This window comes from Diuraphis noxia, unplaced genomic scaffold, assembly GCF_037042655.1.
Source record: "Diuraphis noxia isolate RWA-SAM2 unplaced genomic scaffold, SU_Dnox_SAM2 contig0001, whole genome shotgun sequence".
Taxonomy (NCBI): Eukaryota; Metazoa; Arthropoda; class Insecta; order Hemiptera; family Aphididae; genus Diuraphis; species Diuraphis noxia.
The window spans coordinates 19,090,265-19,108,521 of NW_028301711.1; the positions used below are offsets into that span (position 1 = coordinate 19,090,265).

General features: G+C 30.4%; 2 protein-coding genes, 1 long non-coding RNA gene and 1 pseudogene across 3 annotated transcripts; 3 read left to right on the top strand and 1 right to left on the bottom strand.

The window, feature by feature from the left end:
• Positions 1-616: 616 nt before the first annotated feature.
• Positions 617-2,652, top strand: LOC149060188 (uncharacterized). Its single transcript, XM_089228121.1, has 2 exons — positions 617-639; positions 2,073-2,652. The coding sequence occupies exons 1-2, from the start codon at positions 617-619 to the stop codon at positions 2,650-2,652; spliced, it is 603 nt and encodes a 200-aa protein (XP_089084247.1).
• A 291-nt stretch (positions 2,653-2,943) lies between these two features.
• LOC149060189 (E3 SUMO-protein ligase ZBED1-like) lies at positions 2,944-4,634 on the top strand (annotated as a pseudogene).
• A 6,403-nt stretch (positions 4,635-11,037) lies between these two features.
• On the bottom strand, positions 11,038-12,320 carry LOC149060190 (uncharacterized). Its single transcript, XM_089228137.1, has 4 exons — positions 12,305-12,320; positions 11,584-11,682; positions 11,365-11,514; positions 11,038-11,267 (listed from the first exon to the last, which is right to left on the bottom strand). Exons 1-4 carry the CDS (start codon positions 12,318-12,320, stop codon positions 11,038-11,040), a joined length of 495 nt encoding a protein of 164 aa, XP_089084263.1.
• A 28-nt stretch (positions 12,321-12,348) lies between these two features.
• LOC149060191 (uncharacterized) lies at positions 12,349-17,838 on the top strand. The gene is made up of 7 exons (XR_016189903.1): positions 12,349-15,135; positions 15,225-15,444; positions 15,537-15,743; positions 15,833-15,937; positions 16,861-17,019; positions 17,119-17,346; positions 17,458-17,838. It is a non-coding gene; the product is annotated as an uncharacterized LOC149060191 (long non-coding RNA).
• The last annotated feature ends 419 nt before the right edge of the window (positions 17,839-18,257 follow it).

Genomic DNA, 18,257 nt, shown 5'->3' on the forward strand with positions numbered 1-18,257 from the left:
TTGTGACTCTATAAGAAACATTACAGTAAATGTTAAAAAAAAATGTTTTGATTGAGCTGGTTTCTATTCCTAAAGGTAAATTTTTTTTTAATTGTACCTCAAAATCTAATGTTATACATATCCATTAAACTATTTTTTTGTATAGAACTTGAAGCATCAACAAGCGCTCTTAATATTGATATTATAAATGACATACAACAAAATTATGCTGGAGAAACATTGATGACATTGGATGAGATACCAAAAACATTAAATGTGAATGGCCATACTTATTATATCCGAGGAATCATTGTCTTTAATAGTCGCTTACGTACAGGACTCAGAGTTACAAGTGGTCACTATAAGGCATTTGCATATAGGAAAAATAACTATTGGGAGGTTTATGATGACCTAAAAGATGGCATCACTCAGCCAAAAGCAATAAAAAATAATGTCGAGGTCATAATATATACAATTTAATAATGACAATGATACAATTTTTATATTATAAACTACCTACCATTTACAAAAGCAATATTTAATTTTTATTTTCTAAAAGTGTAAAAATATTTTATAATATTAGTTGTTATTATCTAAATTTTGTAAATTAAGAACTATTCTTGTAATGTCTAGTTAGATGTCTGATAACGCTAACTGGCAGTAAAAACTTTTACTTATAGATACCATGCAAATGATGAAAAGCTGTGCGGTATCATGGAGAGTCACAGATATATGTATAGAATAATTCTATATATCTGTGTGGAGAATTCAATAAGTTATGTAATTTTAAGATCTTGATGGTCCCATCTCCTAGTACCTATATGTTTAAGCATTGTGAATGTTTAATTCATAGATTAAAATACATTTTATATTAAATAGGTACCTATATATTATGAAACAAAAAATCAACCTGATATTATGTTAAATGTGGTTTTAGGGTCCTTAATTTTGAGATTTATGATAATTTACAAATAATACCTTAAGGTGAAAAACTGATAATTAGTGGACTGTTCATACTGTTCAAGAAATACAACAAAACTGTTATAAGACCAATATCTGTAATCTGAGGTAACTTTTGAGTAGGTAATATTTAAAAATGTTTTAAATTATCATTTACTTGGATTTTATAAAAATACCTATAATGCATTGTGAAATCCTGCTACAAATGTTATTCTTGACGTTTAACATTGTGATAGTAGGTACATATGGTCACTTCTTTGTTTCTCATTTGAATGAACATACAGTTTTACAAACTTAAGTAAACAAGAAAGGTACTACATAAGAAGAATCACTTGAATCTTTTGAATTTTTATTTCCGACAAAGTGATCACGACATAGCAAACTATGTGACCTTGCCTGCTAAAGTTGACCATTTTTTTTTTCTAAAAAAAGAAGTGTTTTCCTAAACACTAGTCACAACATACCTACTATAAAGGTAAATGAAAAAAATTCAAAACAGATATTTATAAGGTACCTAGTACAACGTATTCTGATCGTTTTAACCTCAGTACATTTAAGTCTTCCTTGTGAGAGCAACTATACAATTTTAAAATTTTGTATTTTTATTTTTAATGGAAATTACAACAATTAACCATTCAAATATTCAATTAATCTTTTTCGACAATAAAGTAAACGATACTTTATTTTATTCAACTTTGAACTTTCGACAAAATTAAAAGTATGATCAAGGATCAACTAAGAATTAAATAACAGACAACAGTGTTGTTACCTAATAATAGAAGAACTTGTGGTGTTATCAACCAGATAGTGCTAGTATAGGTTTGTACGGTAACTTATACCTATAGAAATATATTGGTCGCATTTTCTCGGGTTCGGTGAGGTGTACAAAATTTAATTTTGGTTGTACAAAATTGTACAAAATAAAGTACATAATAATGTATCATTGAAAATTGAATTTGTTCAAAATTCGTTAGAAGCAGTGCTGGGGTAACGTTACCGCAGCACGGACATGGTAAAATCGCGTTTTCTCGGGTTCGGGGAGGTGTACAAAATTTAATTTTGGTTGTACAAAATTGTACAAAATAAAGTACATAATACTGAATAAGTTTAAATTTCAATTTCAAACATGGCAGTGCTGGGGTAACGGAGCTACAATTGTGCACCGTGACGTACGGTCACAACTGCGCGCCGTATTTTGTCATACGCTGTCTGCACGAGCTCGGCATCCGAGACGGTCATCGTTTTCCGTTAGCCAAGGACGTCCTCACTCGAGCCGCCTACGTCGACGACATCGTTATCGGCGCCGATACCGAAGAACTATTGCTACGTCGAAAGAAGGATATCGTCGGTTTATTGCGCAGCGGTGCCTGTGTGTTAAGTAAGTGGACCAGCATCAGTACCGCCGTACTCGAGTCCGTTCCTGTCGAGGATCGAGTACAATCAATATCATTCGACCCGCAAGAAGAACACGCCGTGAAGGTTCTGGGTCTACATTGGGACCCAAATACCGATCAATTTTCCTATCATACCAGTCTTAACCAAATCTCTTCGACGAAGCGTCAGGCGTTGTCCGTCACTGCGCGATTGTTCGACCCTATTGGCGCCCTAGGCCCTATGCTTTTGTGGGAAAAATATTTTATGCAACGATTATGGTGCGATAAACTCGGGTGGGACGATCCGAAGTCCCCCGAACTGCAATCTATGTGGCAATAATTTTGTACTGAGCTTCCGCTCGTATTTGACCTAAATCTTCCACGTCACATCGACGTCATCTGTCATCAGGACGTTCAACTATTGGGTTTCGCGGACGCATCAATCAAAGGATAGGGAATCATAGGATTCAATGTTAGTCTCCTTATAATTATAAATAATGAATTATGCATTTGCAGATAATAATAATAATTATTATTATTCAATGTTATAGATTAGTTTGAAATACATAATTATTAGAATACATTGTAAATTTAAATCATAAATAAAAAAAAATTTAGAATTGTATAACTAATGAATACCTTATGTCCAAATTTTAAGATACCAAGTCGAAAGTATTTTTCAGATCGTAAAATACCAAAAATGTATGATGATGTAAGGCTTATAATACAAAATAAAGTTTGTTCTGTAAGATTCATAGCTCTTACAACAGACTGCTGGACATCTAACAATGGACATCATTTTATTGGTTTGACAGCTCATGCAATTTCTGATGAGTGGAAATTAGAATCTTTTTGTTTAGCTTGTACTTCATTAGATATTGACCACACGCTCAGAATCTTCAACGATCTATCAAAGAGATATTATATGAATGGAAAATTGACAATTATTTACAGGAATTACAACAGATTGTGGCGCAAATATTATAAAATCAGTCAGTTTAATGAATTTTAATCATGTGGCTTGCTTTGGTCATGCGTTAAATACAGGAGTGACTCGTGCATTTAATATTTTACCTGTAAAAATTTGCATTACAAATGCATCAAGAATACGTTAAATTTTCCATTTCAGTAATAAAATGAAGAGATCGTTTTTAGAGGCACAAAATCAGTTGAAACTTCCCACATTGGTAGCGCCGTCGTCATCAGAAACTAGGTGGTAGAGTGTAATGCCTTGCCTTTATTTTGTCAAGACTCAATATTCGGCTCTTTTACAAAATTTTTACCTTACCAAAGCATTATAATTTATTACCTACGTATAATCAAATGAAGCTTATAAACCGTTTGCTAAAAATTATTGAACCATTAAAAATGTTGGATGAATCGATGGCATCTGAAAAGAACGTTACAATTTCTGATTTATGGCCAATATATCAAAAGTTGAAGTTAATGTATGAGCCACTTAGTCTGCAAAACGATGTTGATAATAATAATCTCAATGGTAATGAATACTCGGTTCCATTATTTCCAAATACTGATGAAAATGACTATACTGAAATATTCACACAACCTAGCAAGCAAGATGATTCAGGTGGTGAAGATGATGAAGAAGAAACTTCAAAAACAAATTCTTTATCTCAAGCACTTAAACGAGTTGAAAAATTAGTTGTTACAGAAATTTTAGAAACATTGTCAAAAAGATATTCCAGTAACGAACATACCATGAAATTATTACAAAAGGCTTCATTTTTAGATCCTTGGCACAGAAACAAATATCTTGGAGACCAAAACCAAATAGGTGTTGTTCATGACGAAATAAAATTAGAAATGGAACAAATCAGTTAAACCGAATAAGTGAATGACAATTCCTTAAAAATAAATCACCAATATACAGGTAAAACTTATTAAAACGGGTTAAAACTCTTAAAACATGTTATTAAAATTGAATGTTATGGAAAAAATATTTAATATTATGAAATATTTAAAACATTTACTTACCTATATCTTATCTTCAATTAATTTAACATAATAATGTGTTAAAACTAAATAGGTATTATCAATAGTTTTGTTATTAATTTAATTTTTGTATTATTATATTAATTTTGTTTTTAAGGCATATCCGCATGTTTAGACAACCCAACTTCTTTATCAATGGGAAATGAAGCTTTAACTTTGGAATCTGAAGCAGAAAGCATTAACAGAGAAATATTGGGATATTTACAGATGCCTACTGTAAATTTGTCAACAAATCCTACAGATTGGTGGGCAAAATTTGGTGCTGAGTTTCCAAAACTCGAAAATTTAGCTAAAAATACTTATGTATAAGTATACCTGGAACGAGTGTGCCCTGTGAAAGGCTTTTCAGTACTGGTGGTAATATATGTACAGATAATCGGGCATCACTCGCTCCAGGTCATGCAGAACAATTAATTTTTCCATCAAAAAACTCTCAATTGTTTTAACTTTAAAATATGTCTTATTTTATATTAAAGGTAAAATGGCGCTACACTTGCATGCGTCTCTCTGTCGTACAAACTCATAACATAGCAAGTTGAACGCTCTTCAGATCATGCTTAGCTCTGTTAGTTTAAAAATTAGAGTGAATTGACCTCTTATACAATTTTGAAGAATATTATCTAGTAACCCACCATAAAAGTTTTTTTTTATATTTTAATTTTAAAGTAAGTTATGTGCGTTTTAAAATATTCATAATTTGTTTCATAATTAAAATATAAAAAACCTATGAGGTTCACTAGATAATAATCTTACCTTTAAATTTTATATAAGGTCAATTAACTCTAATTTTTAAACTAACAGAGCTAAGCGTGATCTACTGAGTGTACAATTTGCTATGTTCAGGAGTTAAGGTAGGTTCTACCTATTAATATTTTATCTATTTTACTATTTTCATTTTTAAGTTTCTTAATTATTTGTTTATATAATTTATTATTTTTTAAAGTATACATATATGATAACGGTCATATCTACGTAATAAGTGTAGCATGACGACATGTTCTAGATACAAGATGAGTGATTTTGAACTGCCAGTTTGCGAATCGATGCCAGTCATCTAGATTATTGTTTCTCAACCTTTTAAACGGCATGACCCTCAAAATAGGTGAAAAAAATCAGTCACCTAACGACCCCACTCCCCCTGTTGTAGAAGTAGAACCTTTATAATTTTTCAAGAAACTCCCCATTTCAACGTACTAAAAAATATTTGAGACGTATACAATAATGAATAATTACAAACATGATTTAAATAGATGTTAAAGCCATTAAAGGTACATTTTCGTAGGCTGGGAACATAGAAACACGTCTTATAAATTCACCGAGACATGGTATGTATTACGAGCATAGAGTATAGACCATAAACCAATAAACTAGGTAATGGATATCGTTTAGAGACAGACGGGATTATTGAGAGAGAAAAGAAACAAAGTACTCTGCACCTCGGTATTTTTGGTAATTACCGGAGTACGGTATTTTCGATAATTACCGTATAACCGGTAATACCGTAGTTACCAATAGTAAACAAATACCGGATACCGATATCTGAATTTCGAATACCGCCAGCCCTATTATACGGTATATCGACGAGTGATCTAAGGACAAATTTAAAAAAATATTTATTTTTTATAACAAGTACCTACGCCATATCATATTTGTCTAATATAAAAAAAAAATTGTATTAAAGTAAAGATTTTTAGAATCATTTAAAAATTTAAAAAAGTATGTTGAGGATTAACTGATCATATGGCGATGCTAAAGTTCTGGTGTAGAGCCATGTTGAAACTATTTCCATTTAAAAAAAAAAATATTGTTTTTCTCGAGTCAATTATATTCAAAATTAATATTTTTTGTTAAAAAGTAAAAATGTTTGTTATAGTTTCATTATTATCAATATTTTTATCATATTTAGCTCAATATCGATATATCACGCCTATCCTGCGACACTTGTGGGATCTTATTGAATCTATTGTCGAACATTTCAAGAAAATCGGTTGAAATATGTAGATTTGCATTAACTTTGTCCGTTTTATGCATGGTATAATTATTAATATAATATGTATTAATTATTGCTGATCCTGTTCGGAGTTTCACTTGATGACAAGTTATATAATGATGCTAGTGGATTTACCTGTCTTAAACTCTGTCCAATTTAAACAATAATAATAATATATATTGACTGCAATGCGCAGTCAGATTAGTGATTTCGACCAAATATAAAATACGGTTCTAAAATTATAATTATACTGCAATATTATAACAATAATTTCAGTTTATTTAAAATCAATTTCAAACGTTTAAAATTCAAAAAATGTACATAACATAATTGTACTTCATCTACTTAATCTTGGGCTGAGGCTCATCAGCTACGCATTTTTCCTTATCAATCTTGTCTAATTTTGGAAGCCTTGCAATGCTCCACACTTTGGTTATCCTCGGAAATGTCGGGTCTTCTGTTTGATTAGTAAATTCGCCGGTTACTGCATCGTCCGCGGGCCAGCTTATAAATTGCAGTTGCTCAAAGGGCATAGATCCATTATTTGGCTTGTCCGACATTTTTAGTTGGTTGCTATGTTCTGAGGACATGCACCTACCTAGTACTTATAAATGTTTGATGTTTTATTCTTAGTATCTTGAAATTAATTTCTAATTACTAATCAAATGAATCTATTAACTCACCAAAACAATGTCCGTACACTGTACAGCATAACTCCCATGCTCTAAATGTATGATAATATGATGTATATTATAATATTGTTTTATAATAATTATAAGTTAAAAACTACGAACTTATTATACATCGTGATAATTTAAAAACGTTTATATTAAATAATAGATCGCCGTATTAATGTTTTATATAATATTATAATCATTTCGGTTTCAAAGGTAAACATAAGGTAGGTAAATCTTATTCAACGAAACATTTCAGCATTTTATTGATTAAATATAACATTGAAAGCGATTTCGTGTCGAATAATAATTATTGTTTAAGAAGAATCGTTTATCAATAAAGCCAAGTCCAGTTCTAATTGAAATGATAACTTACACAAAAATACTGTTCAAACCACGATTTAGAGAAGAGAAGGTGATAACACTCTGCTTGATCGGGAGAAAAAAAGTGGCTTATTTTTCGACGGCAATTTTGTAGTTTAGATAAAATCCACCGTGAGCACCACAAGCTTCGAAGGCCGGTTGTTATTCAATAATAGCATTATAACCACTATGCAATTATGCATTATTTTCATTTTAAATCGAATAAATCGTAATCTATGATCGTAATGTATAAATAAATAAATATTTTATTAAAGATGAAAAATACCTGTGTCTGCCTATGCATTCAATTACCTATATAGAAGTTAACAGTTGGAAATTATAGCAATATTGCATTTAACAGTGTACAACTCATTACAAAGGTAATAATAATTTCTATATTTTGCAAGAAACTCAAAACTATTTATATAATATACTTACTTTTAATTTAATACTTACCTTGTATTAATACCTCTTCATAAATAAATATTTAAATACATCTAAAATATTATTATATGCATATTTATTGGTATATGAAATACTTTATACAACTGCCTAGAAGTTGACAGTTGGAAATTATAGCAATATTGCATTTAACAGTATACAAATAATTACAAAGGTAATAATTTCTATATTTTGTGAGAAACTCAAAACTATTTATATATACCTACTTTATTATATTAACTTCTTATTTCATACTTAGCATATACTTAATAGCAAATAATTAATGTTTGTTATGACTGGAAATCTAGAAGTCTACCTCTATATATTTATTTTATTGAATTCGTGCCTATACATAATATTTTTATTTATTTCAACTTGCATGTATGATATAATCATATTTCGTATGAATTATGAAATTTGATCAATATTTCAAATATTATAACAATAATTTCAGTTTATTTAAAATCAATTTCAAACGTTTAAAATTCAAAAAATGTACATAACATAATTGTACTTCATCTACTTAATCTTGGGCTGAGGCTCATCAGCTACGCATTTTTCCTTATCAATCTTGTCTAATTTTGGAAGCCTTGCAAGGCTCCACACTTTGGTTATCCTCGGCAATGTCGGGTCTTCTATTTGATATGTAAATTCGTCGGTTACTGCATCGTCCGCGGGCCAGCTTATAAACTGCAGTTGCTCAAAGGGCATAGATCCATTATTTGGCTTGTCCGACATTTTTAGTTGGTTGCTATGTTCTGAGGACATGCACTACCGGTTGATACCGAGTTGCGGTCAGGATTAAAATAGGTAAAAAAAAAATCCGAGTTGCGGTCGGAATCTAAGCAGGTAAAAAATAAACAAAATCTAGTTGCGGTTGGGAAATATGATTAATATTAATAATTAGTTAAATATTAAATATTATTAACTATTATGTTTTAAATATTGATATAGTTACATGTTATTGTGCTATGGTTAGATTCAAAATACGTGTTTAACAAATGTCAGTGAGTCAATAGAATACCAATTTATAGTTACACTTGCACATAAAAATACAAAATAGGTACATATTTATCGAATAAAAATAATAAAAGCAAACATATGAGTAAAAACTAAAAAAATATTGTATATCCTAAAAAATATCATGTCTAATAAAAAAAAATAATGATAATAAATTTATAATACATATTACAACGGATCAAATTTGTATGACACGCTTTTCACAAATGTTAGTGAGTCAATTTCTTTATTCAAATACTGTTTAATTTTATTTTTAATAAATGTCTTACTTATGTTATCGCTTTTTTTATTGCTTTCCAAATCTACTGTATTTTATATGTCCAATATGACGTCTTGCAATGAACTAAACGATATAATGTCCGACTGCAATTTGGATTTTGGATAAGAGCTTATCGGATAATCGATAATCGATAACCGAATACGGACCGCAACTCGGACAGTACCGCACTACCTACCTAGTACTTATAAATGTTTGATGTTTTATTCTTAGTATCTTGAAATTAATTTCTAATTACTAATCAAATGAATCTATTAACTCACCAAAACAATGTCCGTACACTGTACAGCATAACTCCCATGCTCTAAATGTATGATAATATGATGTATATTATAATATTGTTTTATAATAATTATAAGTTAAAAACTACGAACTTATTATACATCGTGATAATTTAAAAACGTTTATATTAAATAATAGATCGCCGTATTAATGTTTTATATAATATTATAATCATTTCGGTTTCAAAGGTATACATAAGGTAGGTAAATCTTATTCAACGAAACATTTCAGCATTTTATTGATTAAATATAACATTGAAAGCGATTTCGTGTCGAATAATAATTATTGTTTAAGAAGAATCGTTTATCAATAAAGCCAAGTCCAGTTCTAATTGAAATGATAACTTACACAAAAATACTGTTCAAACCACGATTTAGAGAAGAGAAGGTGATAACACTCTGCTTGATCGGGAGAAAAAAAGTGGCTTATTTTTCGACGGCAATTTTGTAGTTTAGATAAAATCCACCGTGAGCACCACAAGCTTCGAAGGCCGGTTGTTATTCAATAATAGCATTATAACCACTATGCAATTATGCATTATTTTCATTTTAAATCGAATAAATCGTAATCTATGATCGTAATGTATAAATAAATAAATATTTTATTAAAGATGAAAAATACCTGTGTGTGCCTATGCATTCAACTACCTTGTTCAAGATATATGAATATATATATAAATTATCGACGTGTCGTATAACCGAACTTTGGACCTTGATAGCTCGGCGGGCTCGACCGTCACCCTCCTATCTGTGCTAAAAGCTTCGGATAGCCACCCCAACGTGAAGCGTCCGTCGTGTTGTTCTCTCGCGACCGTCGCATGAAACGGTGCCGCAACTAGTGCGTGCGTTTTTCGTATCTCGACCGTGTGCGTCAGTGTTTTTGCCGGCCGTCCTTTTTTGTTGTTGTCCATATTCAACTGGTTGTCGCTGTTTTTGTTGATCTTAAATATTTAAGTCAACGTGTCTGTATTACGTCGATTCGACTGTTACACTATTTTGACGCGTGTGCGTATTTATCCATATTAGTTGGACGTTGAACGTATTTGTCTGCGGCTCCGGTAGTCCGGTCTGATCGGTCGACATCATAGTATTACATTCCTATACGTCGTCCGACCGGTATACGGTGATCCATCTGTGTGGAAAACATTCGCATATGTATATTTGCATATTGCACTGCCGACGCAAACAACTATTGAGGTCAAAGATCTCATAAAAAGCGTACGGAAAAGCACAAACACACGACACACACATGTACATCAGTAAAACCAGCGATAGCTACGCAGCTAAATCTCGTAAAAATTTTCAAACATTTTTTGGATGCATTGTGCGTTTTGATATTATAATAGCACAATTTTCCTTGTTTTATTCTGTCGTTAGATAATACACAAAAATAAAAACTCTTAACTAATAATATCAATATTAGTTTAAAACAGTTTTTCGCTTCGCCTGTCAAATTTGATAAAATCGATTGAGTTTTTATCCAGTAGCCGTTTACCCATCACAGTGACGACATGGCATATATTATTCGATGTGTCATGTGTAGTACTATTCTAGGAGTGGCCAATATGAATACGTCAACGAGCAACATTGATAAATACAATGGATATCAAGAGCCAAAATGTTTAGAAATTTGTTTTTTTTTCGTACTATTTAAATAATTTAATTATTAGCAAATTACCAAAGTTTTTAATTTATCCTCGTCAGCATCAATTATTTTTATTTCGTCCATAGTGGCTATAGGTATACTTAAACTAGACTGGTTGAAAGATCTTTGGTCTGTAGAGGTAACAGAATGGTTTAGATTTGTGTTTATTTCCATCAAAAGTTCTTGGTTTTTTATTAAATCTACTTTAATGATCTTTAATTCCTTTTGTAATATGTCCATCTTACATGAAACTTAATTAAAAAAATATAACAATCATAATTTTATTAAATGTCATATTAATATTAATATTAATATTAAGTGTAGGTATGAAATAAAACAAATATGTACCATCCATAACAGCGTGGCCAATAATATTTATCATTTGAGTAAAATTGTTATTTATATTTTCTGTCTCTAGGTTAGGTATATTCGGAATATTAGAGCAGATATTTTCTGACTCGAGTTGATGCTCAATATTAGAGCTGATATCTTTAATGCCTTAAATAAAAAAATAAAATATATTATAGGTATGTAAATTAAATTATTTTATAAACAATAAAAACATACTTCCTGACTGATAATTAGTGATGATTAGTTTGTCGGGTACTTGTGTGCTATCATCATCATATTCATTGTCATTGTCCACATTAAATAAATCAATTGGGACTAAAATAAATTTTAAAAACCCTCGATTTTATGTATTTTTTATTTTAAAGTAGGTACAGTGTACTAGGGTGGTTATATAAATATTTAAATTTTTTTTGTGGCACCCACCTGTTTTTTGTAAATGCCCAATTTAATATTAACTGCAAACTTTGAAATCAATCAATTGTTCAGTTTTTAGCCGTGCCCCCGGGAACTTGAAGTTCAGCAGTTTTGTAATTTCTTACAAAAATCACTGACATTAGGTTATATATTTTTTTTCAACCAAAGAACATAAAATATTTTAATTGATATAAGTAGTGAAGTTTACCCTACATTTTATGACAATTTCAAAAATGTCACTTTTTCATTATAACATAATTTATTACTGGCACAGTTACAATTTTAAGCAAAAAATAAGTAAAAACTAAACATATCTGGCTAAACCATTTTTTATTGTTTTATATTTATGTAAGCCAAACGATTCATTAAAATTACAAATGTAGAACATTTTTAAAACTAAATTGTCTATTTTAATGTTTAAAAATAATTACTTATATGCTTTGTCACAATTTTTTTTTTTAATGTTTCCTTTTTGCAGTCAGGATATATTTTTCTGTAATCACTTACAACTTGTAAAACAAACTGTTTTTGTTCCTCATTGGTGGTGAGTATTGAATTGTAGTCTTCAATCAATTGTAAGCATTTGTAAGTCGAAGGCAGCAATTATATAATACCAGCGTTACGTGCTCTTAAGAAGATTGATATTAGTCTGATAAATTTTGACGTTGCGAAATAAAGATTGACATAACGCCGTCGTACTGATAGTTATGCACCCCCATACACTCGCAGACTACAGTGGAGATACTACTATCTATCTGCTTGTACGAGGTGTGGCAATTAAATAACAAGAATTTTTAATTTTATAACATTTATTTAATATTTACAATGATTTATACACCCATGCCTTCACAGTACTCTCCTCCAAGTCTAACACACTTGGTCCAGCGTTCTTCCCATTTCTGGAAGCACTCCTGGAAGTCTCCAGAAATTAAACTCTTCAAAACCGTTGTTACGGCACGTTGAATGTCCTCCAAATCCTCATAGCGATGCCCTTTCATTGGTTCCTTTAACTTTGGAAATAGCCAGAAGTCCAGTGAAGCCAGATCAGGGCTGTACCGTTGGTGGGGGGAGCGTTGTTATGTTCCTACTGGTCAAAAACTGTTGAACTTTTAATGATGAGTGTGCAGACGCATTGTCATGGTGAAGGACCCAACCATTTTTGGCTAATTCCGGCCTCACACGAGACATTCTATGACACAATCGCTTAAGAACTTCAATATAAAATACTCTTGTCACTGTTTGACCTTGTGGAACAAATTCTTTGTGCACAACACCCCTAATATCGAAGAAACAGATCAGCATGGTTTTGATTTGACCTTGCATCGTCTTGCGCTGATTCTCGACTTGATGCCCATTCGTACACACGTGGTTTTGATAAGCAGTCATTACCGAACACACGCTGTAATTTACGAAAAATTTTGGCCGTTTTTTCACCAGATTTCACCAGAAACTTGGTGACGATTCGTTGCTCGTTTTTCACGTCACACATTTTTGTACGTCACGACACTACACTACTAACTTTAAAAAATCGGAGAGCACAAAATATAACACCGATCACTATCAAATTTGGCAGACTTGTGTATTACCTCGTGAACTTAAGGTCAACAAATTTTCAAGGTATTAGTGTTACCACTATAGGAGATAGAAACAAATTCTCGTTATTTAATTGCCACACCTCGTATGTATTTTCCTGACATTTTGTATACGTTTCGTTTTAAGGTAAGCGTATTTGAAAGTATTTGATAATATCGGCAGACATTTATATATCAGTGTATAGCTGGTTATACTAAAAGTAAAAAAGTTTCAATAACAAAATAACTTTTTGAGAAAAAATAAGACGAACAATATGAAACCATGAGTGTATATCTCTGGATAAGACGGTACACATTGTTTCCTCCATAGAACGTTTTATTCGTCCGGTTTTCCGATAATGTTATTATGTAACAGGAACGTATGCGGAGATCGTGTTGACTGGAGAACCAGTTGTTGTAGATAGTAGATACCGTCGTCTACCGCCACCACTACACAATACGTATCGACAACCTCTCTGCCGACTTCAGCCAATGCTAAGCCGAAACAGAAGACGCACCAGGAAAACAAGTTCCCGTGTGCTGTAACCCTGGTAATGTGGCCTCCATTTGAACCACAGAATAAGAATGAAAAATTAGAAACATTCGAACATTCAAAACTGAATTTCTATGCTGTAATCTTCTATATTTATATGTTATATAAATTATGTTTATACATACCAATTGTTTTTGTTATATTGAAGAATCTACATTATTACTACGATTTGTTAATATTAGTAAAAATTGTATATACCAGCATATAGTTTGTTGTAGTGAATGTAAAAAAAGTTTCAATAACGAAATAACTTTTTGAAAGAAAAAAATAAAACGAACAATATGAAACTATATGTGTGTATATCTCTGGATAAGACGGTACAAATTGTTTCCTCCAGAGAACGTTTTGTTCGTCTGTTTTTCCGATGATATAATTATGTAACAGGAACGTATGCGGAGATCGTGTTGACCGGGGAACCAGTTGTTGTAGATACCGTCGTCTACCGCTACCACTCCACAATACGTATCGATAACCCCTCTGTAATGTAACTTCAGCAACGACAAGCCGAAACAGAAAAATGCACCAGGAAAACAAGGTCCCGCTGGCTGTGACCCTGGTACTCTGACCCTCAATCGATGATTTCCGTAGTCGTTTAAACCGAATTGGTGGCATACCTACTCTGTCAGCAACACGGAATAGAGGTATTCAATGTTCAAGATGATTTGTTAAGTGCCTACGTCTTATGAATCACTGAAAATCCATGGACGTAAATGGGTGTGACATTGAGGGAGGGGATCTTGGGGATATGTCTATCCACCTTGACGTTCGTTTAAGCTTCATGGTATTATTGTCTGTTATTTTAATCGAGGACGGTGGTGTTTTGGACTTTTCAATTTTAATCCCGACGATCATATTGTATAATAGGCACCAATAGTAAACATTATAACGATGGTCGATGGATAAAAATGATGGTTCAAAACAAACTGATATCACTGTTTACTCCATTTAAAAGTATCCGTACGTACCAATAGTAATTACTAATTAATTTATATTAATTTTTTCAAATTCCAGTTAATTTTTTAACATTTTAACACCCACGATGTAGGCAACTACATAATATATTTCACCATCAGATCTATCGCGTATTCTTCATACAGACACGGAACAATATTGACAATATCGTATTCAATATTAATTTTTAGAGGTTATCACAAAAAAATTTGGGAAACACTGATGTAGATAACACATTTCTGATGGGTTATCACGTATACAAACACGGACTAATATTCTGTAATTATTCTAATATTGACAATATTAATATATATCATGTTCGATACTATTATACTAATAAAGGTATTAATATTAATAATAATATAAAGGTAACTATATTCGAAAAAAAAAATAGAGAATAAAGATGTCTCGCTGTATGCATGATAAATGCAGACTAATTGTAATGATCGTGATTCAAGATAAATCGTGTAATATCATGAAATTCAAATCAAGCCACTCGAAAGCACAGTCATAGCACATTATTTTTTGGTATAACTATGTTATGTATGATTGCCATTTATGAAAATCTTCTTCAGTCTATGAGCTTTGGTGAGTAAAAGAAAAATATGATTATTATTATACTGTTTTTTTCTGGTCTGTTATGCAAAGTTATATCAATATATAATTTTACTCTTGTTTAGGTAAATATTTTGTAACGTGAATTAGATTGATGTACTCGTGATCATATAATTTTGTCTACAGTAAAGGAACACTTCAAAAGTCCACTCAACACATTAAAATTCACCCATGATGGAATGAAACCCAATCACTTAGATACACTATATTTTAAAAACAAAACCATTGGTTATAGTTCCAGGATATTCTTAAACAACTTCGTTCAGTGGTATGTATGTACTTGTTATTGATCCTGTACCAGAAATGGGTTTATGAACTAAGTGTATCTTATGCTATTCTACCTAAAAAACTACATTCTCAGGTGACTTTTTTTTTGCAAATTACTGGAATCTATATGCTTTGGTAGAATAAAGTAATTCTGTGTCAGTTGCTCCAAACAATATTCGATGGATTGGTAATTTTTCAGGTAAACATGTTTTTTCTATTTATATAGGTATCTATTATTTATTTTGATTCAGCTACAAATCAGTACTATACAATAGGCTAATAGCCAATAGGTGTGTCTTACTGATTTACTTAAGGAGTTAGCATATAGATACATAATAAGACGCATGCTGTAATGGTGTATGTAATAAGGGAAAAAATGAAAATGCGTGTTTGAAGAAAAAAAATTTTTAAAAATGAGTCATCTAGTTAAGTAGTTTTGTTGATTATATTTTATTTACTTGCGTCTATTACCATTACTAGTGTATGGATATTATAGTATTTATTACTAGTAAAATTGATTGCAGTACCTATGCCAATATCGGGCTATAAATTATCATTTGAAAACTGTACTTAACAGTGTTCTGCTTTAAATATTTTGTATTCAATTATCATTAACTTGCTATCATTATTACGTTACAGTACTTTGAATAAATTTTTTTATAAAAAATAATTCCAAAGTTTGTTTAATTTTAATTTTTTTTAAACATTTGAACTACAATATATATATATATTTAATTTTAATTTAATTTTCTAAACCTACTCTTTCAATCATAATTTAATTTAAATAAAAATATTTGTTATAAATTATATTCAAACCGCTTTGGTTTTGGATTTTAACACTGCCTACTTGGAACGCATTTATAACATAGGTACATAAAAAATAATTTATTGCCATCCATTGATTGTATATACTCGTAATTGTTTTTTCCAAACTAAACTGTTATTTTTCGATGTGTTGGATGTGCTGATGAATTTATTAAAAAAAAAAAATTCCATAGTTTGTGGTCAACATTTATGATATTGTATAAGTGTAGAAAATATAGCTGATGAAAAAAATCAAAATAAAGGCTTGTTTACAATTAGTTGTCATTTGTTAATTATTAATAGTGAATCATTTTACAGGTCTTAACATATCCAATCATCAATCATAATCTCATTTATTTTATTATTCAATTATATAGTTGGTTTATTGAATTATATATCTAATGAAGTTATTGCAACCAATATGTTGAATATTTTATGTAGATTTTTGCAGTGCTTATAAAACATGAATATCCTAAGGTTTGTATTTTTATCTTTCATATAATTATAATATTAACTATAATTTTCATTTCCAACAATTTTTTCTTTTTGTTCATATATTTTTGTTTTATGTTTCAGTATTAATATTATATAAGTTGCCAGACAAACAACTCAATATTTAAATTGATGACAATTGGTAATTTCAATTGAAGTAGCTTGAAAAATATCATTGTACAGTTTATGACACTATATTAATAACCATATTTACCAGGATTGCTGATCACAATAAATTATGGTATCTTAATCAAATGTGAAAAACATTGCAAATTGTATTTCTGTATTTCAAAGTGCTAAAATAAACAAAATGTGAGTGTATATATTGATTATATCTATTATCTATTGTTTTTTTTCAATATACTTGTAAATATTGTATAATATGTATATGAATTTAAAATAATTTATTTTAACATTTACAAGGCCCACATCAAAAAACCGGCAAGAAAATAATTCTAAAGTCAAACCATTGTCTATAATTGACAGCATGCTCCTATGAATATTGACTACAAATCGCATTTGAATCTTCTGCCGATTGCTGCAATCGTACTTTGAATGCAAACGTTAAATTATTTAAAACAATATAAACATATTTCCTGGTTATTTTTTGATTAAATTTTATTAATATGCATAAAACATTGAAATAAGCACCAAATTATTTATATTTTGTAACTTTTTAAACATTTTTTTTTTGTAGTTCATGATTAATAATAAATATCTAAACCCTAGTAGTATATACCAGCCCTCTTATGGGCTACGTACACTGGTCAAGTGTCTAAGCCAAGGATCTGAAAATTGTTATTGAAATCAACATCGAAATTTTTATATGATATTAAATATGTCTATATTTCTTCTATCGTCTTTTTTGTGTTCATTTATATTTTTATACCTATATATTGTGTAAGTGGGCCTCAGTGTTTTTTTACATTATTAGTGTTACGCACAAATAAAAAAGGTTGGGAACTGCTGGTGTATATCATTAGATGAGCTTAGCGCACTCATTATGAATACTGATGAGATTGTATTTTGATAAGTTATCAAGAAATATTTATAAAATTATTAACATAAGTGTACTTGAAACACAGACTAATTTAGAAGTTATTATAGAAGTCTCAAGTCTGTGACTTGAAAACATAATATTATGTATATCATGAAAATTGGATATATAAACATTGATGCCTATTGAAACTGTATAATAAATGAATAATATTAAATAAATATAA